This window comes from Ranitomeya variabilis, chromosome 4 (assembly GCF_051348905.1).
Source record: "Ranitomeya variabilis isolate aRanVar5 chromosome 4, aRanVar5.hap1, whole genome shotgun sequence".
Classification (NCBI taxonomy): domain Eukaryota; kingdom Metazoa; phylum Chordata; class Amphibia; order Anura; family Dendrobatidae; genus Ranitomeya; species Ranitomeya variabilis.
This window is the reverse complement of record NC_135235.1, coordinates 306,381,834-306,409,514: the sequence shown is the minus strand read 5'-3', so window position 1 is coordinate 306,409,514 and position 27,681 is coordinate 306,381,834. Positions and strand designations below refer to the sequence as shown.

At 43.4% G+C, this 27,681-nt stretch overlaps 1 protein-coding gene across 4 annotated transcripts in view; it reads left to right on the top strand.

The window, feature by feature from the left end:
- Nucleotides 1–27,158, top strand: part of KLHL21 (kelch like family member 21) — a 61,056-nt gene extending 33,898 nt beyond the window's left edge. For 3 of the 4 annotated variants that reach the window (XM_077250391.1, XM_077250390.1, XM_077250389.1), the window contains exons 2-5: nucleotides 7,381–8,442; nucleotides 13,406–13,811; nucleotides 17,727–17,799; nucleotides 25,816–27,158. In XM_077250391.1, coding sequence (XP_077106506.1) covers nucleotides 7,398–8,442; nucleotides 13,406–13,811; nucleotides 17,727–17,799; nucleotides 25,816–26,133 — 1,842 coding nt within the window. In that variant the 5' untranslated portion in view covers nucleotides 7,381–7,397 and the 3' untranslated portion in view covers nucleotides 26,134–27,158. Of the gene's footprint in view, nucleotides 1–5,727; nucleotides 5,865–7,380; nucleotides 8,443–13,405; nucleotides 13,812–17,726; nucleotides 17,800–25,815 lie in introns of those variants that run through there. The other variant, XM_077250388.1, reaches the window with a different exon arrangement.
- Nucleotides 27,159–27,681: the final 523 nt, after the last annotated feature.

Below are 27,681 nucleotides of genomic sequence, written 5' to 3'. Positions count from 1 at the left end.
AGGGATAAAAGTGCCCGTAATTGGTAGAGTCCCAGCGGATGGATCCCGATCGATCTAGAAGTGATAACTTTTTCCATCTAGAATACCCCTTTAAGGTGTACACAATAGCTGAATATTGGCAACCATCTAATGTGTATGGGGGTATCTTACATCTTCCTAGATGTCAGGGAAAAGAAGGGTCTATACACAATCATTTTGTTCTGTCTGCCTCCAGAGAGGTCTGTCTGCCCCCAGAGAGGTCTGTCTGCCCCAGAGAGGTCTGTCTGCCTCCAGAGAGGTCTGTCTGCCCCAGAGAGGTCTGTCTGCCTCCAGAGAGGTCTGTCTGCCTCCAGAGAGGTCTGTCTGTCCTCACTTCACCCTCTTGAGAACACATGATCAGAAGTAGTAGCTGTTGGACAAATGAGTCTATGGCTGCCTTTAGACTGGATGGAACTTTCCTGAGTCTACCTTTCTGCACATAGCTTCATGTTTTGATGTCCAGGAGTTATAAACTACATCAAGCACTAAAAAGAGGAGGCTGTAAGAGAAGAAGTAAACATAGACTTTGCATAGATGTATGACATTAAAGGGTTATTCCCGAAATGTGAACCTACTCCATACTCCAATGATAATTTACTGATTTCTGAGGGTTTGACCAATGGGACCCCCCAATTATCTCTGAAACCCAAAAACTAGGCTCTGCAGAGATCAGTCTTGAATGGAGCGGATGTGCACATGCTCGACTCTTGCATCATATTCATTGCCTATTGGACCGCCGGAAATTGCATCGCTGCACTCTGCTTTTTTGGCAGTCCCCCAGAGAATGAATACCAAGCATGCGCCCAGAGATGAGGTCAAGCATACACACAGAGGGGAGGTCAAGCATGCACCCCTTCCCCAGGATCCATTCAAAACTGGGCTGTACATAGCACAGGTCTCAGGTTCCAGGGCCCCATGTTTGGGATTCCAGACCACCAGCAGTCAGTAAGTTACTCTATTGAAAGGATAGGGGTCTCCATATTTTGGGAATAATCCTTTAAGTAAACCATACGTATCTAATGATCTCAGTGGAGGTATTCTTTCATTTTAATGGTCTGCAGAGATCTTTCATTTGTGTCTGAGCCTTATCATTATCAATAAAAGTGACTGGTACGGATAGTCCTTGTAGGTGAGGGGAGTGCATATTTGTACCTAAATAACCTTAATATTTGCCCGGATAATACTGTTTCTTCTGAAGGATATTTGTGAGGGTAAATCAGGGCGGTTATATTTGCTCACTATTAATATCTGACATTTACATCCCCTTTTCTGTATAATCCCCATTTGTCAGGACAAGATCGTATAATGTACCTGCCACCTTTTTATGATGCCATAATGAAAACTACTTTTGTTCCTGTAATCATTCCTGAGCTTTTGTGACGGGAACTGTCGGCTCTCAAGATTTCGCAGAGCAAAAACGTTTTTTAAATACTCTTTATTACACCTGACTTTTATGAAAAGGTGGATCAGAAATTTGAGAATGGAGATAATAATCCAGATAATTTGCCCTAAATCTTCACAGCAGGAAGCTGAAGGGATATGTATAGTACAAATTGGGCTATTATACTGGGAGGACTAAGGGAAAGGCGCCGATCCTATTACCATGCTTTTATAGGGGTATATGGCGCAATTTACTATCACTCGAGTGATATCGGGAGGTAAAATACTGTGCAGTGGGAGATACAACTGTGCTCAAATACACCAACAGATTAGGGGATGGAGGATAAGTGTGAGAGCCTGGCGGGGCGAAGAAGAGGACTGATGAAGTATTGGGAGGCCTGGTAGAAAATTATACACTTCCTATTTATCATAAACCTTTACAAAGATGGTACATGAAGTGTTAAAAGATCCTGACAAGGCTTAAAGGGGTTTAAAAAAGCAATTTATATCTACCTTACTAGGGGGCTCTGGGTTAATAGAGGGGAGTTTTTTGTTCAAAATCCTCATCTCTTGGCCAGAGTGGAAAGCTTTCTGTCCTACATTACACAGACCTATGAATTTTTAAATAGGAACTGTGTAAGGCTTAATCCCTTAGCACAGAATAATGTACATATACGTCAACACTGGGGGTCACAGTGTGTGGAGGGGGCTCAGGGGCTGAACTGCCTCTACAACTGCTAGATGCTGGCTATGTTACATAGCCATTATCTGACTCTTAACTGCAGCTCGCTCCAGTCAACCATTTACATGCCACCATCAATCTCTGACAGCACCACTTAAAGGGTTTGTCCACTACTCAGACAACACCCTTTTCGATCTTCATGTTTCCCCCTTGTAAAATAACACTATCTATCTATCTAATTATTTTTTTTTATAATTTATTTATTTATGTTTCACCTTTCGAGCCTTCCCTGCTCCTGGACTAAATTAAAGGGCTTGTCGTTTTTATGTTCCAACGTCTGATATTCCCCATTTCAGCCCCAGGTGTTCCCAAAACCAGAATTCCTTCTCCGTGTCCTCTCTCCTCCAAGCTTAGCACACCTAGTGGGTACAAAGGGCTTTACAATTTGTTGCCCCCCTCATTCACACTGGGTAACTACTCGTTTTTCCGGCTGTGAACCATAATTACAGTGTGAATTACTTTGTATGTTCTGTGTGTTGCTGTGCTGTTAAATAGACCACAATATTTGTGGAGTCCACATTGGCGCTCGCCAATATCTGAATGGACTGCTTGTTCAGACGTCTCAGCTGCCAGGAACCCCCAAAATATCCTGACCTCTGACAGGAATAAGAAAGACTCAAGTGTTCATGTGTCCTGATATATATAGCTTTACTGTGTGCACGGCAGATGATAAACCTAGATTTATTGTTTAGCACAGATGTATTTAGCACATAATACTTTAAAATAGACTAGATGGCAGCATAGAGTCAACGGCCATTCTTACGGTATCATTGCAAGACATTTTGGGACCACCAGTTCCTCAAGAGACATGCATGTCCTTTCATTGCTGACTACCGGCCACATAACCGCCCACGGCTGTCATACGGTGTGACACACCAGGGCTGACATTGAGTCTGCCCAGCATGTCATCTGACAGGTCACAGATGAAGAATGCCTTCCACTGGAAATCTAATCGGGTGCATAAGAGGGATTCCAGGCAGAGATCCCAGCATGTCCTGTTACTGCTACTTTATATAGTAAAGTGACGCTACTTACCCAATTTATATTTTTCATCAGTTTTATTTTTGTACTTTCTAGTAGTGTTTCTTAATATTTTGTATCCAGGCACCCCCTAATCAAATAAAATGCATCCATACCCCCCAAGGCTAAGCTCATGCTTTGCGGTGAACCTCATTAGGGCAGTGCATGTACAACCCTGGGATACAGGAGCCACAGGTATTGCACTGAGGCTTTAGGGAATATATATTTTATATAGCAACCCTAAAATTACAGCAAGCTGCATGACAGTTAAAGGGGTTGTCCAGGCTTTGGGTTCAAGTCTGCAGTCACTGTATGTGACTGCAGACTTGTGAATCCTCACAGTGGGCTCTGTCTGGATTCTCCAGCGCCGGGAGCTGGTGTGCCCGAGAGTGCAAGTATGTAATTTACATATGAGGTCACATGCCGACTAGACATGCATGGCCTTTCTCAATACAAGTGTATTGAGCGAGGCTGGGTACGTCTAGTCGGAATGTGACTGGAAGTATGCAAATTACATACTTGCTCTCACGCGCCTGTCCACTCCCGGTGGATCCTCACAGAACCAACTGTGAGGATTCACAAGTCTGCAGTCACATAGAATGACTGCAGACTTGAGCAAGACAACCCTTTTTAAGGCAGCCATCATTAAAGCCTCTGCAGAAGATATCACCGACCTTTCTCAAATCTGGTCTAGTTATACAGAGACATGGCCTCTGCATCCCTATCATTCTGGAGTCAGACGAAGCTGGGTGACAGGCTTTGTGTTCGGTGAAATGGCAGCCATATAGTCACCACCAAGCTTTCCCCAGAAAAAGATATAACCGAGATCCATTTATACTGGTCAATATTTGATTAAAGTGAATCTGTCAGCAGGTTTGTGATGTGTAACCCAAGAGCAGCATGATGAAGGGGCCCGAGACCTTGATTCCAGCGATGTCACTTACTGGTCTGTGTGTTGCTGTTTAAATAAAATTAGTGTTTTATCAGCAGGAGATTATCACTACAGGACTAGGTATCTCATGCCTCATAGTCAACTGCTCTGCATAAACCAGCCCCCATCACTGATTAACATATTTCTGTCTATGCACAGTGTACACAAAAGCTGCCAATCAGTGGTGTGGGCGGGGTTATACAGGGCTCAGCATTCAGAGCTCTGCTAGATCTGCAGCAGAGAACAATGATTGTATCAAAACTACACCAAGCACGCTATAAGTGATATGTCGCTGGAATTGGGGCCTCAGAGCAAAAATCTGGTGACAGATTCCCTTTAACGAGCATTTGTAAGTAGCTGTGATGACTTACAAGTACTGTAGTGTGGGTATATGAAAAGTTTTATTACATGGGATATCCCACTTAAAACCCCTATTAGGGCATATGGAAATCAAAAGCCCCCTCCTCTTTTCAACAGCGCACCCTTCCACCACCATCTTTACGTTTTTTAAATACTATAATGGCTTTGTACTGAGCAGTATTTAGTTTTTTTGTGAATTTGACCAAACTGGTCCGAAGTTGATCAGCCGGTGAACCATGTAATCAATATATTGGCAGTACAAACAGTACGGGATGATGTAGATCATAAATGTACCGAGTCCTGCTGCTGAATCATTCCTGTGTACAGCGTGGGCCCTTGTGTTATGGTTCCCATGGGCCCAAAGGTTCAGCCATGTAATGTCTATAGGCCAGGGCAAATTATTGGCACAGGACAAGGGCCACTTGTATCCTGATATGCCTGCAAGGTATAGTTATTACGTGTTCTCCACCTCTGGTCAACGGAGTGGTAAAATTCTACATTTCGGTTCCTTTTATGCAGGCATCCAATACCTTTAAAATTTGAGATTATCTTCTAGCAATGGGGCAAAATCAGATTAAAATTGAAATGTCACCTTACCACCTCACATAGGGATGTACTGTGGATCTACCAGAATGCTGCCCCCTGCTGGCGATGGCAGATGCTGACACTATCCCCCATTCCTGGCACAGTCTATTAGGAGCAGATGGTTGTGAGCGCCCTGCGCTCTGGAATACCATTTCCTAATCCCAGCAGACTGAGAAAGCAGATATCCTGGCTGGAGTGCCCTTTAGCACATCCTTTTAACTCTTTCCATCTCCGTCAGTGCTCACTATTAGGCCATGTTCACATAGTCAGTATTTACAAAACCAGGAGTGGGTGATAAATACAGAAGAGGTGACGTGTTTCTATTATACTTTTCCTCTGATTGTTCCACTCCTGTTTTGGCTTATAAATACTGATGTAAAATACTGGATGTGACCTTATAGTGAATTCGTGCTACAGATTTTTTTTTCCCGAAATTTTTGCAACTGAAAAAAAAAATGTTGTCCTTAGAAAAATTCAGTTGCAGCAATTTCTGCAAAAAAACAAAAACAAAAAACTGCTATGCATGAACATACCCATAGAGGGCACGCCGGGCCTGTGCTGTGATACTTAACAGCATGTTCCCTGTGCTCACAGGCAAGCTGTGGGGTCTGCTTACAGCTTTGGACACGTTTTTCCTTTTGCTGCGCCCACTGGGCGGACCCTTTAATGACAAAGCCACCCTTGTAATGTACTGGGAGCAGCTGCAGTGTGGGGCGGTATAGCAGATCAGCAGCCACTCGGGCGAAGGTTGGCACAGCACACCGTACAGGAGATCAGCGCCACTCCAAAGGTCTGAGTACAGCTCTCCTATATCTAACACTGCCACAGGTCAGTATGGGCAGAGATCGCACCTTGGCGGCGAGTCTTACTATTACTAACAATGCACTCATAATCAGCAATTCACATTAAATGGTTAATAACAGATTAGAACGGTCCCCCAGCCGCGTCGTCGGGCTCTGTACAACTCACTGTTACTTTGCATGATGATTGTTTTCACATATATAATTCCATGAAAAAAAAAAATCATAGTCTACGTATCCCTGTGGTTGTGAAACTACAACTCCCAGCAAGCCGTGACAACCACACGCTGTGCTAGAGGACACATGGGGGAGAATTTGTCATTGTTGATGCCCCACTTTTTTTTGTAAATTGAGGCAATTTTCATTCCTACCAGTTTTAGGGCTTGTTCACACATCAGTTTTTCGCATCAGTGTTTATAAGCCAAAACCAGGAGTGGAGTTTACAGAGAAACTATACGGGAAAGGTTGGCACCTGTTCTGCGTTTTGAAGACATTCCTGCTTTTCGCAGACGTGTGAATGAAGCCTAAAGAAGGCGCCGTCATTTTTTTTTTTTTGTATTGATTGAGTTTTTCCAGCCCCCTTTGTGTGTTCCACAGGGGAGCTCAAAAGAATATCAAGGTGGTAAAGCCATCATCATTTATGACTATGGCGCCGCAGGAGAAGATGCGAACTACTAACATATAAATGATGTATGACACCAGAGCTGCGGCGGATGATTTCTCCATTTGCTTTGTGCTATATTCTCCTCTTTAGGACCACCTTGGTGCTATCGGTATATGGCCGCAGCAGTCGGATCAGTATTTTGCATCTATATTTGTAAGTCAAAAACTTCAGTGGGTCCAGGAGGGGTGTAAATCTCCGGATCTCACTCCTTTTTTGGCTTAGAAGTACTTTAGGATAACATGTCTGATAGGTGGGGGTCACAACATTGTGGCCCCCTCTGTCCGGCTACAAACGACGAACTGATTCTCTAGTTGAGGATGGAGGGTGATCTGGAAAGAGCCGAGCGCTGATCGCTCTTACAGTAAATCCCATAGGCTTTTAACTTGGACAAAAGGTGGTCCTGTGCGTCTCGTCATTCCTATAAGGCCTCATTTAGACAGACATTTTTTTTATTTTTATCAACAGTGGTATTAGTATTGTATAGTAAATGGACGCTGGATTCTAATTGGTGGCTTTGGCCCCAACAACAAATAGTTTTTTAGCTTTCTTCCTCTCATGGAAGAGTTGTAAATGTAAGCTGGTTTCTGACTGGTGGATTATTCCCTGACAACCAATGATTTTCTAGGTTTCATTCTGCCAGTTTATGATTGTATGTGTAAGCTGGTTTCTGATTGCTGGGTGGCTTTACCCCTAACAACCAATCATTTTCTATCTTTCATTCTCTAATGTAAGGATTGCAAATGGAAGATGGTTTCTGATTGGTTTCCCTGGACAACAACTGCTGTATTATTTTCCGGCAAAACATGGTGGCCACGTGTGAGGTAGTTTCCAGCCGGTGAGCACCCTCTTATTCTCACGGTTTCTCTCTCGTTCTCCACAGATGATCCGGCGCTGACCATGGACAGAGCGCTCCTCTCCTCCTCGTCGCCCCCGGGCTCGGCAGACTCCTCTCTTCCTTTCTTTGACTCCTCTCACGCTCTGCACCTTCTGCGCGGCATCAATGAGCTTCGGACGGAGCAGAAATTCTTCGACATGACGCTGAGCGCCGGCGGCCATGACTTCCCGTGTCACCGCACGGTCCTCGCTGCCGCCAGCACCTACTTCCGCGCCATGTTCGCCGGGACACTGAAGGAGAGCCAGGCGGAGCGGGTGGAGCTGCACCACGTCACCGGTCCTATCCTCGGCCTGCTGCTGGATTTCTGTTACACCGGGAGAGTGACAGTGACCCGGGAGAACGTAGAGCCGCTGCTGCAGGCCGCCGACCTCCTGCAGTTCCCGTCAGTGAAGGACGCATGCTGCGCCTACCTGGAGCAGCAGCTGGATGTCAGCAACTGCCTGGAGATCCAGGACTTTGCCGAGGCCTACGCCTGCCGCAGCCTGGCGGAGAGCACCAAGCTCTTCATCCTGGCGCACATGGCACAGCTGGCACAGGCCCGGGAGCTGGAGCGGTTACCGTGGCAGCGGATGCTGGAGTACATCACAGACGACCGGCTGTGCGTGGACAAAGAGGAGACGGCCTACCAGATGGTCCTGCGCTGGGTCCGGGCTGACCTGCCCCACCGACAGCACCGCTGGTCCGAGCTGTTCCAGCACGTCCGCCTGCCCTTCATCCGTCGCTTCTACCTGCTGGCCCATGTGGAGAGCGACCCCCTGGTCTATTACAGCCCCTCATGTCTCAGACTCATCGGTGAAGCCCGAGCCTTCCAGTCCAGTGAGTACGACCGCCACGACCTGCCCTGCGAGCGGATGAGACCCCGGCCGTCTACAGGCCTGGCGGAAATCCTGGTGGTGGTCGGCGGCTGCGACCAGGACTGTGATGAGCTGGTCACCGTGGACTGTTATAACCCACACACTGGGCAGTGGAGGTACCTGGCCGAGTTCCCAGATCACCTGGGTGGTGGCTACAGCATCACCGCGCTGGGCAACGACATGTATGTCACAGGTGAGATGTCTCCTATGGTGGCATGAGCATTATATGATGGGCGTAATCTGCAGGAAGAGGAGATGGAGCCGCAATTATCCTTCGGCCCGGACTGCACCCCTACAAAACATAGATCCCACACACTACATTTAGATGATTCGATTAATCACAAATTATTACTCTATGAACAAGCAAAATGCTTATTAGATGGGTGATCAGCTTAAAAATCATTGCTATCAGCAGAACACCAGCCAATGTAAACAGGAAATGTGCTGCTGATAGTATGTAGAGTTGAGCGAATTTGTTCGGGTTCTCTCATATTCGGCAAGCTATAGCACTTACCAAATAAGCTGCAGAAGGAACCCGGATACATGGAGCGTGCCGGCTGATCGGCTCCGCAGCTGCATGTGTCGCGGCTGTGTCACAGTCACAGCACATGCATGGAGAGCCCAATAAACAAGCTCTCCATGCATGTGCTGTGACTGTGACACAGCCGCGACACATGCAGCTGCGGCCCTGATCAGCAGGAGCGATCCGATAAATGCTATAGCTTGCCGAATAAGAGGGAACCCGAACAAATTCGCTCAACTCTACTAGTATAATGTTGGATGGGGACAAACAGGGTAATAAAGGGATTTTCTGGTTTTGGAAAACTCCTCTTCAGGTTCAGTGCTGAGTCTGTCGCTGCTCCCGGCATCTGTTACTTTCTGCAGCACTGACGTCAAGCTGACAACACTGCATCCAATCACTGAGCTCAGCAGTTCCTGCCGACAAATCTGGCAAAGCCATTGAGCTGATTGGCTGCAGCGCTATCGACATGATGTCAGTGCTGCAGACAGTAACAGATGCTGCGAGCAGCTGCAGAGACTATGCTGGACCCAGGGAGGGTGAGGAAAGTATAGTTTGTGGAAAAAGAAAACTCTAGCTGGGGGTTGGATTTTCCAAAACCAGAAAACCCCTGTTAATGATTGTTCTGTTCCCATAACATTTTGTCGGCTCATGTCAACAGGCTGGTAAGCGACTGTTGACAGACTAGTCCATAGTTGATCGGTGCTCATTATCAGGCCAAGATGAGCCTAAGTGGGCCGTTAATTACAATTGGTATGAAAGGGTGCATTTATGTATATAGGTGCAGGGTAAACGCCTGACACATGCATGAAATGTATCTATATACCCAGTTTTCACAACATAGGCTGAAAGAGTAATCCAGGGCACCAGGCTCCCTCCTTTTGGTAACTTGATTAATACAGAACAAATGTTTCGGCTGTGCAGGGCCTTTATCAAGCCAAAAAGAGAGAGATGCATCTATCTGTTTTTTTTGGCTTGATAAAGGCCCTGCACAGCCGAAACGTTGTGATTCTTCTGTACTCCTTCCAAAAGGAGGACGTCTGGTTCCCTGATTTCTCGGTATTACTACAACCTTGTGGAGCGGTCCACCAAAGTGCACGGACAACAGAGTGGTGCATGGGACTCATCTATTGCAAGTATAGGTCCTTTTGACCTTTGTCAGACCGGTATATATTGGAAATATATGTTTTAGAATAGCGTAGGCAACTTTACATACAGGGCATCCAATAAGTAAATGATGCCATAAGATGACACACAGACGCTGGCTCAGTAATATTCTGCTGTGTGCACGAGTCCTAATAACTTTGGCACTCATTTCCTAATCTCCAGATCAGTGATTTGCACCTTTCTCCCTGCATTGGGTGGGCCCTTATTGGGGTAAATCGGTTCATGCTCTGCATACATACTCGGCGACTCCTGTCTGATCACGCGCTGGTGTATTAATAGCCCAGAAGGTCTAAACTATTGAATAAACAGCCCAAACCAGATGTAAATGAATCCATTTTATTTGCAGCTATAGGAGCAGACTTTGAATCTTGATAAAATGGAACCCGAGCGTGACGCGGAAGACCAGCGGTTTACACTACAGGGGTGGTGTAGTGGGTGATACCTGCCTGATCCAAAGATATTATTTCTGCCCAGGTGACCAGTCCCTTAAATTGGCCATAGAAGTTAGCTGTTGTGGAGCGCTGGTCTGGCCGTCAGCCATTCCTATGCTCACAGACATGCACGCTCGACTTGGCCTTAGTAGATGCGGAATAAGTCACTGCCAGATGCCAGACCTCTCTAGCAACACAACAAATAATTTGGCATGTTGGCTTGCTTTCTTCATTTTTTTCTGACACATTATCTTGCCCTCATGGCTGGCATAATAAATAATTTCCACTGAAAATGTGCCAATAAAGTGGCACCCAGAGGTTGATTCATGTCGGCCATTGTGTGTAATGGCATGATTGTCATACGATTAATAGAAGAGCACCAACCAGTGGTTATATTCATCAGAGATTTACCATTAGATGACCAGGATCTTTTTTTCTCAGCTGTAAACCCTTATCAGTGCCAGGGATTTTTGACATCCCGTCATCCCTCCTTCTCCCATAGAAATTAGCATGCGGTGTGTAAATACTGTAGTATTGGAGCCTTGACAATAATAACTTGGCTCCTAGTACCTGGGATTTGTCCATTTCTGACTGCATAGACCAGATTATTGCGTTTCGCTGCTCTTTCTTACTTGTGGGCCATCGGCAGATATATAGAACATCTCAACCTGGTGACATGACCACCAGACTGTATAGAGATGTATAGATTAACTCGTCATCTCTGGGTGCAGATTATATGCATATCCCAGCCATATAGATACATTGGTTTATTGAAAATCCTTTCGTATTAACGCTTTTATTTTTGTTTCCTCGCGTGCTGCCATTTTTGCATTGAAATGTAGGAGTGAGTCCTGGTGGTGTTCAGAGCTTGGCCCTGTGTGTAACTATGCCTTAAGGATTGTGGTTGCCCCCACAACTGGGGTCTATTAATAACAATATGACTTGTAGAAAATGACATCACTCCCCGGAGATTGGGAGCAGCAGGTGCGGGGACACACAGGAGCCCACATGGCTTTCTCATAATTACCAGTTAGATATGAAGGAGTGGAGGAGCTCAGCCGCTGTCACACACAACGGGCCCATTCTGCTGCAGAACAAACCTCCTCTGCTTGCCAACACTTGCCAATAGATCAGTTTGCTAAGCCTCTCCATTTCCATGCGTATTTTACATCATTTATGACCTTTATTTTACTGTGCCCTTCAATTATTGAAAGCTCTGTCCCATAGGGTTATAATCACACGGTGTGGACTTTGGGGTATCCGTGCAGAAAATTTCCACAATTAAATCACCCATGTTAGGAATGAGCTTCGGGGCACAGTCACACGGCCGTGAAACATGGACGACCATAGCAGTGCTCGGACTGGCCAGGAGCTCTCCTGACCCTGACAGCATGTATTCCTAGGCAGTTGTCACACTCTGGTCGGGAGAGCTACCGGTCAGTCTGTCCACTGCAATGCAATCACTGTCCATATTATACAGCCGTCTCACTGCGCCCTTAGATAAAGTATCAGCCCCCTCCCCAAGCTTTGTTCCTAAACTGTTGAAGCACCCAAAGGAGGTGGTGATATAGGAGTTTGTCTCCCCTTCTTTGCTATTTTTGAGTCTCTGCAATTACCAGGGCTGTGGAGTCGGTAAGCCAAACCTCGGACTCCTTAATTTCCATGACTCCGACTCCACCAAAATGGGCTCCAATTCTGATAGGGCTGTGGAGTCGGTAAGCCAAACCTCCAACTCCATCCCCTCAATTTCCATGGCACCGACTCAGACTCCACCAAAATGGGTTCCGCTCCACAGCCCTGGCAATAACGACCACAGCTTTCATCGCTTTTCTCTCCAGTAGCGGTTCTACTTAGGGTATGGCTCTACGGTCCGGAGGGGCAGCGTTATCGCCGCAGCGGCGAAGCCGCTCGGCGCTAAGCCCCGCCCCCTTTCTGGGACGCGATGATGCCGGATGTGTACAGTACACATCCGGGATCATCGCACCCCTCGCCATAAGGCCCTGTGATATGCCTTGTGGGGACGCTGCGTCCCCGCAAGGTGTACGGACATGCTGCGTTCTGAAAAGACGCGCAGCATGTCCGGAGTCGCAGGCCCGCCGCGTGCGGGTTTCCACGCATAGTGGAGACGGGATTTCATAAAATCCCCTCCACTATGCTGGAACATCTGGACGCTGCTTGTTTGACGCTGCAGCGTCAAACAAGCAGCGTTTACGTACCGTGGAAACATACCCTTACTGTTCTCCAATGCAATTACAGCTTGCATGGAGTCGTCGGATGGACTCTTGCTGTCGGGGCAGTTCTTGGGTTGTCCGATCGGGAGTTCACGCTTATATTTGAGAGCCAGGTGTATATACTGCTTGATAGAGGCGGCAAAGAGAGATGAAACATAGGTGGTTTGGGTGAATAAAGGGTCCTCTCTATCTTTTTTGTTTCCATCAATTTTGGGTGCGCTGCCCCAGTTTTGAGATTTTTATATAAGGAATATGATCTATAGTAAGTTTAAAGGAGTTTTTCACCAACTTAGGCTGTGCTGCTGTTTAATTTAAAAAAAATATAACTGTACATACATACAGTGGCTTGGGAAAGTATTCACCCCCTTGGCCTTTTACCTGTTATTATTATGTGTTTACATATTTTTTTTATCTATTTCATGTGTGATGCATCAGCACTAAATAGTGTAAGTTGGCGAAGTGAGAAAAATATGGGCAAAAATTAAATTTATTAGATCAAATATCTAAAAATTGGCATGTGGACATGTATTCATCCCTTTTGCTATTAAACCTATGAAAACTTCTGGTGCAAGTGATTCCCTTTATAAGTGACATGACAGTGTCTGTACATTAGTGAGCAAAATCCTGATGACAGGTTCGCTTTAAATCCTTTAAAATGTGAAAATCAACACTGATATGACATCTCTGGAAAAAAAAAAAGGATTTTAAATTCTGAAAAACCAGCAGAAACATTTTTGCATTGGGCTTCTAAACCAATAAGCACAAAAAAATTGTTAAAACTTGTCTCACTTTTTTTTACCCCCCCAGGAGGTTCTGATGGGTCAAGGCTTTATGACTGTGTCTGGAGATACAATTCCAGTGTGAATGAATGGACAGAGGTTTCTCCAATGCTGAAACCCCATGAATACCACAGCTCGACAGTGTTGAAAGGTCTCCTTTATGTCATTGCCTCAAACAGCACCGAGTGCTATGACCACACCATTGATTCTTGGAAATCCTTGCGGCCAATGTTATACCCAATGGATAACTGCTCCACCACCTCCTGCCGAGGCAAACTCTATGCTATAGGATCACTAGAAGGCAAGGAGACTATGGTCATGCAGTGCTATGACCCCGAGACTGACTTGTGGTCACTGGTGAACTGCGGGCGTTTACCCCCATGGTCATTTGCACCAAAGACTGTGACACTAAATGGATCAATTTATTTTGTCAGGTGAGTCACATTTGTAATATCAGTGTGGCACAGTCCACCTATTATCATACAGGCTTGTAATTTGCTATTATAACATATATCTGACACTGACGTTAAAGCACCACTCCACCGTGTTATTTTTTTTATTATTATTGCAGGGCTAAAGTGGTGCTTCTAATATAGGGACCTTGCACCTAGTCTGATACTTGCCTGCCGTAGTCTTCACCGTCTATCATCACCGCTTCCGTTGGTTTCCGGTAGCTCGTGACAGGCCGACTGCTCCAGTGTTTCAAGGAGCAAGCAGAGGTTACAAGTCTGAGCGCCTCATTATGACCTCGTTCTGGCGCTTATAGACTTGCAATGAGAGCTTGTGTCGTAGCTTCTGACTTCTGGCTAGTCAGAAGCTGCGGTCACAAGACGATGCCGCGGGACAGGAGTGGCGCCAGAAACCGGTGAAGACGCCAGAGGGCGAGTATAAGACCTAGGGCAGGGACCTTAGTTCAGTAGCACCACTCCAGCAATGAAGAAAAAAAGCAAGCTGAAGTGGTGCTTTAAGAAAACCGTTTCTCTTCTCCCTCACATTTGTCATTTTGAGTAGAGGGCCCTTGGCTTCAGGCATTAATCATTCCAATTTTCTGTTACAAAATGCTGTATGTAACCCCAAATGTTATCAATACGAACTGAAGCTCGGCACGCAAAAAACAATTCTACCTCATAGGTGGAAAAGTAAAAAAACACCTTAGAAATTTGGTATCATTGTAATCATACTGACCTGGAGAAATGAACAAAACCTAGAAAACAATGGTGGATTTACTGTTTTTTTGTTGTTGTTGTTTGTTTGTTTTTTTTTTCTCGTCATTTCACCGCACTTGGATTTCGTTTCCTATTTTGCAGTACATTGTATGGTAAAATGAAAGTTGTTCAAAACTAAAACTCGTCCATACCTCCACCCCCTAAAAAAAACAAGTCCTCATACAGTTATGTTGGCAGAAAAATCAAGTTATGGCTCTTGGAAGAAGGGAGAAAAATAAGAGATTGCAAAAATGAAAAATCAACCAGTTGGAAAGGAGTTAAGCATGATCTAATTTTTTTTTTAAGCTATCAGATTTCCCAAAAGTGGTACTCTTAAAAAAGCAAGACCTCATACAGCTCCATCAACTGAAAAATGAAAAAGTTATGGAAAAGGACGGCACAGACCAATTTTTTTTTTTTTCAACGTTCAGAATTTTTTTAATCTACTAAATTGATTTAAAAAACAACTAAGTTCCTTCATGTTTTATCAACCAGAAATTTCAGTGCACAGTGACCACACTAGTCAAAACAAAACCTAAAAAAAACCTGATGGAAATGGTGAAATTGCATGGTTCACCCCATTTCTACTCATGTACAGGGCCCCTACTATTTTTTAGCACATTATTTGCTAAACTGAATGCTGGCATTCAAAATTACGACTTGCTATGCAAAAAAAAATAAAAAATCCTATATGTACAAGAAAATCTAAAAAAAAAAGCTATGACTATTGGAAGAAGAGGAGATAACGAAAATGCAATAATTAAAATTGGCTCCAATAACGCACCAGATATTTACACCTCACCCCAATCCAGTGTTGTAAAATGTGCCAGGTTTTAGAATAGTGTGTGTCATTATATGGGCACAAAATATTGGTTTTAAGTAAAGCAACTAAAATGTGTCATAAAGGAAGGTACTGTATCTAAAATCTCCAGCAATATTCGCCAATTTTTTTTTACCATTTGTCCTTTTCATTTGGAATAGGGCCGTCTAAATTTAGGACCATATTAATCTGCCCAGAGTGAATACATGGACCATGCATACAAAGTAGTCCTAGAAATCTGATCCGAGGGATAGGATCACTTATAGTGCATGATACACGTCTGAGCTCTTAATGCCTTCACCAAGACAACTGATCTCCTGGACATGCTGCTACTCTGTGCATCCTGTTCGGCAAGTCTCATGTTGTACACAGGCAGCCTTGTGCTCATGTCCTATGTCTTTTGGACGGCTCGTTAAAGTGCCGCTGCCTGTTTTTCCTTAGGGTAAATATAGCCAGCCGTAGGAGCTGAAACTCCATCTTGGCAACAATGTCCTCCCTTACTAGAACATAGCGTTCCCTAAAACACCCAGAACATAAACACCACTGAGAATGACAATACCACTAAATATAAAGGCTGTGATCTGGAGAAGGTCTTTCAGGCATTATGCTATTTTGAAATAAATCGCGTTTCCTTTTTTTTTTTTAATCTTCCCTTAATGCCTCCTAAATGTCATTCTTCAGTACATGTCTTAAGATGACAGCTGCCAAGTCCACCGCCAGTAACAGCTAATGCTCCTCACCTGCTCCTGCTACATAGGGGAAATATCTGCAGGATCGGGTTCCTGCCTGGCTGGATAACATCCGAATGCGTTTTGTTCTTGTCTGCCACCTTTCACTTCCAAAAGTGGCTTTATTTTTCTGCGCCAGCATATTCCTACCCGGTTCTCATGCCAAGCTGTATTACCGTTGGGTGACAGCCTCTCATAGTGTGTTGTTGTTTTGCCTATAGTATAGGAAGCCTAAATCCAAATTTCTGATGTCCCCGGGTCTTCTGATCTGAGCGAACATCCTCGTAAGTGTATATATGAGGCTGTTGAAATCAGGTGAGGAGACCAGCACGCTCAGTCCAGGCATTGCAGACCGTGAAGAACGTCCATCTGAACCCGTGTTTAATGGCCTTCACAAAGAATCACATCAGTAGAGTGCTGAAAAAACAACCCAACTGGAGTGGTGCTTTAACCCCTTAGTGACCACCAATGCGTCTTTTTGCCGACCTGCGTTATAAAAGACTAGCATCCACGTACCAGTGACAATCCAGCCGCTGTCGGCTGATCGTGGCTGATGCAGCAAGTTGTCAGCTGTGCACTACAGCTGACAACTTGCTGCATCAGCCACGATCAGTGTTGGTGCCGACTATAGTTGTTTAACCCCTTAAATACTGCTGTCAATAATGACTACAGCAATTAGATGGTTAACAGAGTGTGGGGGCTTTCTCTTTAACCCCATCGGCACCCTGAGATCTTGATCGTGCAGTCCTGATGTTTGCCATGGCAATTCAAATAATGGTCTTAGAGTCTGCCGGCTAGAGTGGCCTGTTCAGAAGTTATCAACATTTTGATTGTAAAAATACATTTCTTCATTCCCGTTATACCACTTTGCATTAATTCCTGAAAAGCACCTGAAGGGTTAATTAACTACCTGAAAGCAATTTTTAAGAAGCTGAGGGGGTGCTGTTTTTAAAATGGTATCACTTATCGTTTTTCCAATAAATATCACCCACAAAGTCACTTCACAACTTAATAGGTCCCTAAAAAAAATAGGTTTTGTAAATATCCTCGAAAAAATGAAAAATTGCCGGTACATTTTTAAACCTTATAAAATGAGAACAAAGTAAAACAACATTTCACAAATAGTGCTGATGTAAAGCAGACATGATGGAAAGGTTGTTCATTAATTTGTTTTGTGTGGTATGACTATCTGGATTAAAGGGATAATCATTCAAAGTTTGAAAATTGCTAATTTTTTGAAATTTTTGTTAATATTTCTGATATTTTTATAAATAAATGCAGAAAATATCGACATAAATTTACCGTCATTATAAAATACAATGTGTCACGAAAAAACAGTCTCAAAATCAATGTTATATGTTTAAGCATCCCAAAGTTATTACGACATATAAAGTGTCACTGGTCAGATTTAAAAAAAAATATATATAAAAAATTGCCCAGACCCTAAGGGGTTAAAATAACACGTATGGCTCAGCCAAGTATACAAGGCTGATGGGTTTGACCAACAGCTACTAAATGTCTACCAGACCCCAGCACAGTACCAGACTGCTCATTCTGTTTCTGGTTTTCTCACCCATTTTATTTCTTTTCATGCAGAGATGATTCAGCAGAAGTAGATGTGTACAGTCCGCTGGAGAATGAATGGAATAAAATCCCCCCCATGAAGCAGGTAATTTATTGCCCATCACTAGATTGTATTAGTAGGTGTTTAAAAGAATAAGAAAACATATATATATATACACACATACAGTATATTAGGGTGTTTCATTTTGTATGGTAAAAATAAAAATGTCAAATTTTTGCAGGCTTTGCTTACGCCCCGAGTCTCACTAATGTAAAAAGTATATATGCCAAATTTCAAGACGATCGAACAATATTTAGAGGTTGCACATTTTTATCAGTTTAATAAAAGTACGCAAAAAAACAGATTTTCAATGTTAAGTATTTTTTTATTAGAAATTCAAACAATTAAAAATTTAGAATAATAGTGACAGTAAACAGTAACATTGACAGGCATTATCATAAGAATTAAATGATTTACACTAATGTGCTGTGAAAGATGCAACTCCTTCTTTTGTTCGCTTGGTGACGGCTTTTCTATGATACTTGACAACTCTTAACAAGAACTGTATCTGTTGTTTATCTCTGATTGAATTATTAAACTTCTTTATCAGAGCAATGCCCCTTTCCGCGGTGTCATTCACCACCTTAAGAGCATTGACGGAGCTTCTTAGTGTATCACTGTAATATTCTTCTATGTCGTAGATCCCAAACAATTTAAAGAATGTCTTTGTTTTACTTGTAACAAAATCGCTGAGGTCTTTTCCTTCAAAAACTAGGTTTCTTTGCAGGTTTCATTCTTAAATTTTCAAACATTTTATCCTTCTCCGTCTGACCGATACGTTCATCCAAAAATACCAATCCTATGTTAGTTTCTGACAGATACCAAATGTGTCTCTTTGCCACTCTGAAGGCACTTTCTCTGACATCTTTATCTGGATAATATTGCAAAAGCTGTAGCATCTCCAAATCATTCTTTGGAGCCCATCGACTTACAAATGCCTCGTTCCAAAAGCGGACATATATTAGACAGACAAAACGCGCTACTTTTCATATTCTTTTCAATTCGGTATTAGAAATATGCAATTGTTTAGTGAATAGCACAATTCTGAGTACATATATGGCCTTTGCCATCCACCTTGCTTCAGTCAGAGACCCCGGAACCCTAAATTCGAAATCTTTTTCATCCCAACCTCCAATATATATAAGTGATAATTGTAATAGCTCTTTGTACTCTTCTCTTGGATGACTGCCATCTTTCAAGACATTGTTGAGGTAGTCCACCATTTTCAGATGTTGTTCTTCTAGAAAACCTTGAATGGGATTTTGTTCATCTAACATCGTGGAATAGGACATATTATCAACTGAACTCCACTGGTTTTGGAACTTTCGGAAAATCTGGATGTCAGGACCACTTGATGGTATGTTACAACAGTTACCAAACACTCCTTTCAAGATTAATTTGTGGGTGTGGTGTCGGCAAACCAACCACAACAATGGTCGCCCAAATTCAGTTTCAATTCTGAAACATGCTCCTTGGATTATTCCTGTATTAGATGCAGTTGTACCGAAAGATATACCAATGATACGGTCACGTAGCGTGAATCAGTCCACCTCCAGAATAGCAACTTCAGCCATTAGCTCACCAGTACCTTTCTGAGCAACAGGTGCGCCAAGCAAATGCTCAAAATCTTTTCCAGTTACAAGAACAGCAACTCTATCTTCTAGAGTTTTGACACTCCCCCAGGCAACCGAGGGCAACAATTTACTATCCCAATGTAAGACTAACTGAGGAGGATTTTCAGACAGTGACGTTTCCATGTTCTCAGCCATTTGTCTTCTGTTAATCACCCGAGCTCGGAAAACGGTAGATGGAGATATGGAAATGCATGAAACATCTTGACCAAGTCTTTTGCAATAAATGAAGTACTTCCTTGTCGAATGGAGAGTTGTTCTCGATCCCATGTAGCCGTAAGTGTCTGATCAAGAGGTTTTAATCTACGACCTGCACAAGATTTTTTCACTAGTGGTGCAGAAAATTCATCCTCTTCGTGAATTGATGATGATGGAGATGAGATTGAGTGTTCCACTATAACTGTCTTGTTCATTTTGGTGATTTCTTTACAATGTTTCATCTTATATGCCTCATTTTTTCTGTATTTATTTTCTTATTTTTAATTTGTGAGGCAAGAACCTTATCTACACCACTCATTGATGAACTCATACGATCCTCTCTTTGTGACATAAGGAATGCTTTATCGTCTTCTAGTACGCTATTCATGGACATCACATTTTGCCTGGCAATATCAAATAGCTCAACAAGATCACCTTTCCAAATCTGCCGCTTCATATTTGCTTTGTCAGTGGTTCTTGATTTCTCTTTACCCAGATGTTGATATTCCTTGTATAACTTCTGTATACGAGTTCGGATATTCTCCTCTGTCATGACAGGGATACTTGCTTTCTTCCACACTTCCTGTAGTTTAATACTTGTGGATTTAGCAGCACGCAAGAGTATTTCTTTCATTTCCTTGTGATGGTAAATAAAAACTAAAAACACTTGTTCCTTGGAAGGGAGTCGAGCTCCCAAAAATTCACCACCAGGCACCTTTTCAAGTAACCAAATTCCCTTTCTAGTACTCATTTTCAGTTTAAGTACCTGCAAAACATAATAGAAACACAACATACACATTAGTGTGATGTCTGTGATACATTTTCATGAATCTCAGTACTTTCAGATAAAAGTGATTAAAGTGTGCAACCCCTAAATATTAATCGATTTCGCTAAAATTTTGTACATGGAACTGTTAGGTGACTTAGATCAAGGATTCAAGCAAAGTCATATGAAAATCATAACTTTGGAAAAGTGTAACACCCTACAGTATATATATATATATATATATATATATATATATACACTCACCGGCCACTTTATTAGGTACACCATGCTAGTAACGGGTTGGACCCCTTTTGCCTTCAGAACTGCCTCAATTCTTCGTGGCATAGATTCAACAAGGTGCTGGAAGCATTCCTCAGAGATTTTGGTCCATATTGACATGATGGCATCACACAGTTGCCGCAGATTTGTCGGCTGCACATCCCAAAGATGCTCCATACAAGGCAGGATGGATCCATGCTTTCATGTTGTTTACGCCAAATTCTGACCCTACCATCTGAATGTCGCAGCAGAAATCGAGACTCATCAGACCAAGCAACGTTTTTCCAATCTTCTACTGTCCAATTTTGATGAGCTTGTACAAATTGTAGCCTCAGTTTCCTGTTCTTAGCTGAAAGGAGTGGTACCCGGTGTGGTCTTCTGCTGCTGTAGCCCATCTGCCTCAAAGTTCGACGCACTGTGCGTTCAGAGATGCTCTTAGGCCTACCTTGGTTGTAACGGGTGGCGATTTGAGTCACTGTTGCCTTTCTATCAGCTCGAACCAGTCTGCCCATTCTCCTCTGACCTCTGGAATCAACAAGGCATTTCCGCCCACAGAACTGCCGCTCACTGGATTTTTTTTCTTTTTCGGACCATTCTCTGTAAACCCTAGAGATGGTTGTGCGTGAAAATCCCAGTAGATCAGCAGTTTCTGAAATACTCAGACCAGCCCTTCTGGCACCAACAACCATGCCACGTTCAAAGGCACTCAAATCACCTTTCTTCCCCATACTGATGCTCGGTTTGAACTGCAGGAGATTGTCTTGACCATGTCTACATGCCTAAATGCACTGAGTTGCCGCCATGTGATTGGCTGATTAGAAATTAAGTGTTAACAAGAAGTTGGACAGGTGTACCTAATAAAGTGGCCAGTGAGTGTATATATATATATATATATATATATATATATATATATATATATATATATATATATATATACAGTTATATGAAAAAGTTTGGGCACCCCTATTAATCTTAAGCTTAATGTTTTATAAAAATTGTTGTTTTTTTTTTGCAACAGCTATTTCAGTTTCATATATCTAATAACTGTTGGACACAGTAATGTTTCGGCCTTGAAATAAGGTTTATTGTACTAACAGAAAATGTGCAATCTGCATTCAAACAAAATTTGACAGGTGCATAAGTATGGGCACCTCACCAGAAAAGTGACATTAATATTTAGTAGATCCTCCTTTTGCAAAAATAACAGCCTCTAGTCGCTTCCTGTAGCTTTTAATGAGTTCCTGGATCCTGGATGAAGGTATTTTTGACCATTCCTCTTTACAAAACAATTCCAGTTCAGTTAAGTTTGATGGTCGCCGAGCATGGACAGCCCTCTTCAAATGATCCCACAGATGTTCAAAGATATTCAGGTCTGGGGACTGGGATGGCCATTCCAGAACAGTGTAATTGTTCCTCTGCGTGAATGCCTGAGTAGATTTGGAGCGGTGTTTTGGATCATTGCCTTGCTGAAAGATCCATCCCCTGCATAACTTCAACTTTGTCACTGATTCATGAACATTATTGTCAAGAATCTGCTGATACTGAGAGGAATCCATGCGTCCCTCAACTTTAACAAGATTCCCGGTGCCGGCATTGGCCACACAGCCCCAAAGCATGATGGGACCTCCACCAAATTTTACTGTGGGTAGCAAGTGTTTTTCTTGGAATGCTGTGTTTTTTGGCTGCCATGCATAACGCCTTTTTGTATGACGAAACAACTCAATCTTGGTTTCATCAGTCCACAGGACCTTCTCCCAAAAGAAATTAGCTTCTCCAAATGTGCTTTTGCATACCTCAGCCGACTCTGTGGCGTGCTTGCAGAAACGGCTTCTTTCGCATCACTCTCCCATACAGCTTCTCCTTGTGCAAAGTGCGTTGTATAGTTGACCGATACACAGTGACACCATCTGCAGCAAGTTGATGCTGCAGCTCTCTGGAGGTGGTCTGAGGATTGTCCTTGACTGATCTCACCATTCTTCTTCTCTGCCTTTCTGATGTTTTTCTTGGCCTGCCACTTCTGGCGTTAACAAGAACTGTACCTGTGTTCTTCCATTTCCTTACTATGTTCCTCACAGTGGAAATTGACAGGTTAAATCTCTTAGACAGCTTTTTGTATCCTTCCCCTGAACTACTATGTTGAATAATCTTTGTTTTCAGATTATTTGACAGTTGTTTTGAGGAGCCCATGATGTCACTCTTCAGAGGAGATTCAAACAGGAGAACAACTTGCAAGTGGCCACTTTAAGTAGCTTTTCTCATGATTGCATACACCTGGCTATGAAGTTAAAAGCTCAATGAGGTTACAAAACCAAAAAAAGTGCTTTAGTAAGTCAGTAAAAAGTAGGTAGGAGTATTTAAAACAAGAAAATGATAAGGGTGCCCATACTTATGCACCTGTCAAATTTTGTTTGAATGCAGATTGCACATTTTCTGTTAGTACAATAAACCTCATTTCAAGGCAGAAACATTACTGTGTCCAACAGTTATTAGATATATGAAACTGAAATAGCTGTGGCAATTTTTTTTTTTTTTTTTTTTATAAAACATTAAGCTTAAGATTAATAGGGGTGCCCAAACTTTTTCATATAACTTACATATATATGCACACACATAAACAATGAGGGAAAGGGGAGAAAGCAGAAATCTCCCTTAGGCCGGGGTCACACTTGCGAGTGCAATGCTAGAAACTTGCGCATCAATACCCGGCATAGCCGCCGGCACTCGGACCGGAGCGTTCGGCTCCATGTATTTCTATGCAGCTGAATGCTCCGGTCCCGAGTGCCGGCGGTTGTGCCGGGTATTGATGCGCGAGTTTCTAGCATTGCACTCGCAAGTGTGACCCCGGCCTTAGGTTGAAGCTCATCAGAGGTTTGGGTGCATGACAGGTGTCTATGCCAGACAGATATGAGCGGCTTAGTGACTGGTCCAGTGAGTCGTACAGCCTCATGGTTCTAGTTGGCAGAAGATTAGATACTCACAAGTAACAACACCATCTCACTAATTTCATTTATATCTTCATGAAATGATTCAGTTAAAAGGAATCTGTCAGCAGGTTTTTGCTATGTAATCCGACAGTAGCATGAGGTGGGGACAAAGACCCTCGATTCCAGCAATGTGTTACTTAGTTCACTGGGTGCAGCAGTTTTGACAGTCACCGTTTTCCCTGCTGCAGATATAGCAGAGCTCAGTTGTGGAGCTATATATAACCCTACACACCTCAAAGCTTTCTGTGTACATTGTATGGCGACAGTGGGCTGCTGAGTGCTGGGGTTGGACTAGGAGGCACATGCCATCTTGTCCTGTAATGATGATCTTTTACTGATAAAACGCAAATTTTTATTGAAACTGCAAATCATCCCAGTAAGGCTACGTTCACATTTGCGTTGCGTCGGGCGCAGGTTCGGCGACGCTTAGCGACGCATGCGTCATGCGCCCCTATATTTAACATGGGGGCGCATGGACATGCGTTGTCTTGCGTTTTGTGACGCATGCGTCATTTTTGGCGCAAGCGTCAGGGCGCAGAGGACGCTGCATGATGCAGTTTTTTTGCGCTAAAAATCATGCCAAAAATGGACGCATGCGTGACATAATGCGTTTTGCATGTGTTGTGTGTTGTGTCGCCGACGCAACGCCCAACAACGCAAATGTGAACGTAGCCTAAGTGACACATCGTTGGAATCGGGGACTCTGCTCCTACACTATGGTGCTCTCATATTACAAAAACCTGCTGACAGATTCTTTTTTAAAAGGGGTTTATCGGGTAATTTAAAATGACCTTTCCTTAGGGTAGACCGATGGCGGTCCACGATTGACATCCTCCACCCCCTCCCTCCCGCTGACCTAGTAAATGCTGTGATTTAAATGGAGTACTGCATCATACCTAGGCACGTACAAGTGCCTGCTGTTATAATCTACTACAGTTGCTTCCTATTAAAGTCCATGGATCGGGCTGTAATACCAGGCACAATCACAAGTATGGCTCTGCCTGGGAAATCAAGAACTGACTGCAGCACTTCCAAGAGGCCCATTCAGTCGACGGATCAGCGGGGGATGTCAGAATAGAAACCCTCTATTATGTAATGGTAACTTAATCTACATTGTAAGATCTTTGCCAACCCCAACCAACAGAAATGTTTTTTTTTTCTGTCCTGCTTAGGCCTCTTTCACACTTCAGTCTTCTGGCGTCAGTCAAAATCCGTCGTCATGACAGATCCGTCAAAAATAATGAAAAACGGAAACAACGGATCCAGTTTTTCGACGGATTCGTTGAAAAACCGGATCTGTTGCATCTGTTTTTCATCCATTTCTTCGACGGATACGTTTTTTTTCATATCTCCAAATGGGAGGCTCCCAAACATGATTGGCTACTGGAAAATAATAGAAACCTATATATTGAGTGTTTGAACACCCCATCTTTGAGAGGTTGTAGAGCAAGTGGCAGAAATGGAAGGAGTTCTAGTAAATATTGTGACCCTCTATCAGGCAGGTTGCTGGCAGGCTTCTTGCTTGTATGCTTCTTGCTGGCACATTGAGGAATGAAGCCACATGGCAGGTTTATATAGATTTGGGGCTGTCTAGCCAATTGGCTACTAAATACAGATTTGGAGCATGCTCAGTGTAAAAAAACCGGAATCAGTAGCTGGATTCCGTCATTTTACAGACAGCGACTGATCCTGCGCTCATAGGTTTCCATAATAGCCAACGACGGACGCCGCTGGATCCGTCACTGTCCGACTTTTCGACGCAGACAAAAAACTTTACTTTGCCCGTCCTCTCCAGACGAAGGATAAACAAGTTCCGATGGTTCCAGCGCACGACGGACAAAACGTGAGGCCATCCGTCGCTAATACAAGTCTATGAGAAAAAGACGGATCCAGAGGGCAAATTAGCTGGATCCGTTTTTTTCAAAAAACGACAGATTTTAACTGAAACAAAAAGACTGAAGTGTGAAAGAGGCCTTACACAGGTCTATTACTAAAATGAGCCACAATTGTTGATTTTTAGAAGGAATTATTTCACTGTCACTTATACAGATTACTATAGAACAGTTCTGTGGCCAGGCTCTGTTCACTCTTATGAAGCTGATAAGGCTTAACCTTGGTATTTTTGGGAGGGGTGGGGGTTGTGTTCTCATGAATGACTGTAACCACCTGCGGCCATTAATAGTGTGATGCTCTATCATTTCAGGTACATGTTGGAGGGAGCCTGGCTGCGTTGGGTGGAAAACTCTACGTGTCTGGCGGGTATGACAACACATTTGAACTCTCCGATGTAGTGGAGGCTTTTGACCCGCAATCAAAGGAGTGGTGCATTGTTGGTCATCTTCCCCAACCAATGTTCTGGCATGGCAGCGTCAGCATCTTCAGACAGTTCATGCCTTACACGCAGTACAGCTTTGATGGCGTCACGTTAGACAATGCCAACCACGAGCGGAACACTGTCAACCTGAACAGGCGACGACAGCACTTGCACAATCAAAACCTCAATGAATTGCATCGGCGATAGTAATGGACAGAGGGTCAACGATGGATCAGTATTAGGAGCCGGGTGGACTCGACAAGATATGATTGAGTTTTTATCAATAATATTATATATTTATAAATCCCCCATCACGTGTGATAGCTCTTCAGCCTATAGGATGTCAGGAAAAGTTAAGTTTTAAATTCAGAAAGTTTTTACTTTTTTTTTTTTGTTTTGCTTGCTAGGAAAAAATAATGTAAAAAACCCCCTCAAACACTCTGCATTATGGCTTGTATGCAATTGATCATCATGTCTGCTGGTCGTGCTGGCAGAGAAGCCTGGGCGAGTCTACATCAATGAGGGAAGCAGCCTGAATCAATGTGCAGGAGGCACAATCCCATTACATCTCCAGATCAGGCAGGGACGCTTTGTAGCTCATGCTAGATGGTTAATATATAAGGTTCTGACAAATGTTCCATCCCAGTACTATATGTAAGTGACAGGTTTATATCTCACAAATCAAAACTGAAGAAAAGGACAGCGCCACACCGCATAGTGAAAAGCAGCTCACATATTTATTCTGCCTCCTGCGGCAACGTTTCGGTCCGAAGACCTTTGTCGGGCTTGACAAAGGTCTTCGGACCGAAACGTTGCCGCAGGAGGCATTATAAATATGTGAGCTGCTTTTCACTATCCGGTGTGGCGCTGTCCTTTTCTTCAGTTTGGATTTGGATGTTCTATCAGGGATGGACCCCCTGGTGAGGACGTGCGCCCTGATGTCCATAGAGACTATATAATTATAGGCTGCGGCTTTACTGCTTTTTTTTAGGTTTATATCACGTCACTTGGGTGTCTAACAAGGTGAAATCTGTCATACGGACAGATCCGGCAGTGCTACAGGTGCTTTGTGCAGATCCTACAGCCAACTTGCTCCCTGGGGAAGTCTTCGTTTTTCCATATGACATGCCCACTTAGCAAACTAATGCATTTGCTTTGTCTAGGATTCCTTGGACACCAAACATGCATAACAACAAAATAAAATGCTTCTCTCTTTGTGGAGGCAATTGGTGAAGACTCTTGAGGATAATCCATAGACTTGATTGGCGTTTACAGGGTTCAGATTTGGATTAGTACTGTGGCAATGGTTGAAGGAGTATTCCAGTTTTCTATTTAGAGCATAGGAAATATAGAAATTTGTTTTATTACATGCACTTAATATCCTGCTCGTATAGATTACTGATATAGCCCATGGATAAATCCTGTGTAATGCAGCCATGGACTAACTGAATAGGAATAAACGTGAGGCCGGCCATGTAACCAGCAGCATTCAGCCAGTAACTGGTTTCCATGCTATACAGCTGCTGGTTTTAAATGGGGCTAATGGTACAGAACTAATAATAATGTATATTGTGCTTATTACCTTCTTCAGGCATGGAGAGACAAGATGACGTTTGATCGTCAATCACTATTACTCATCCCAAACACTTGTTAACTGAATGGTGTAGCCGCAGGACTCACTCCATTCACTTCTATGGATGCGTTAAGGTGTAGTTACACTAATCAACCACCAATCATCAACATGTTTGCTGATCT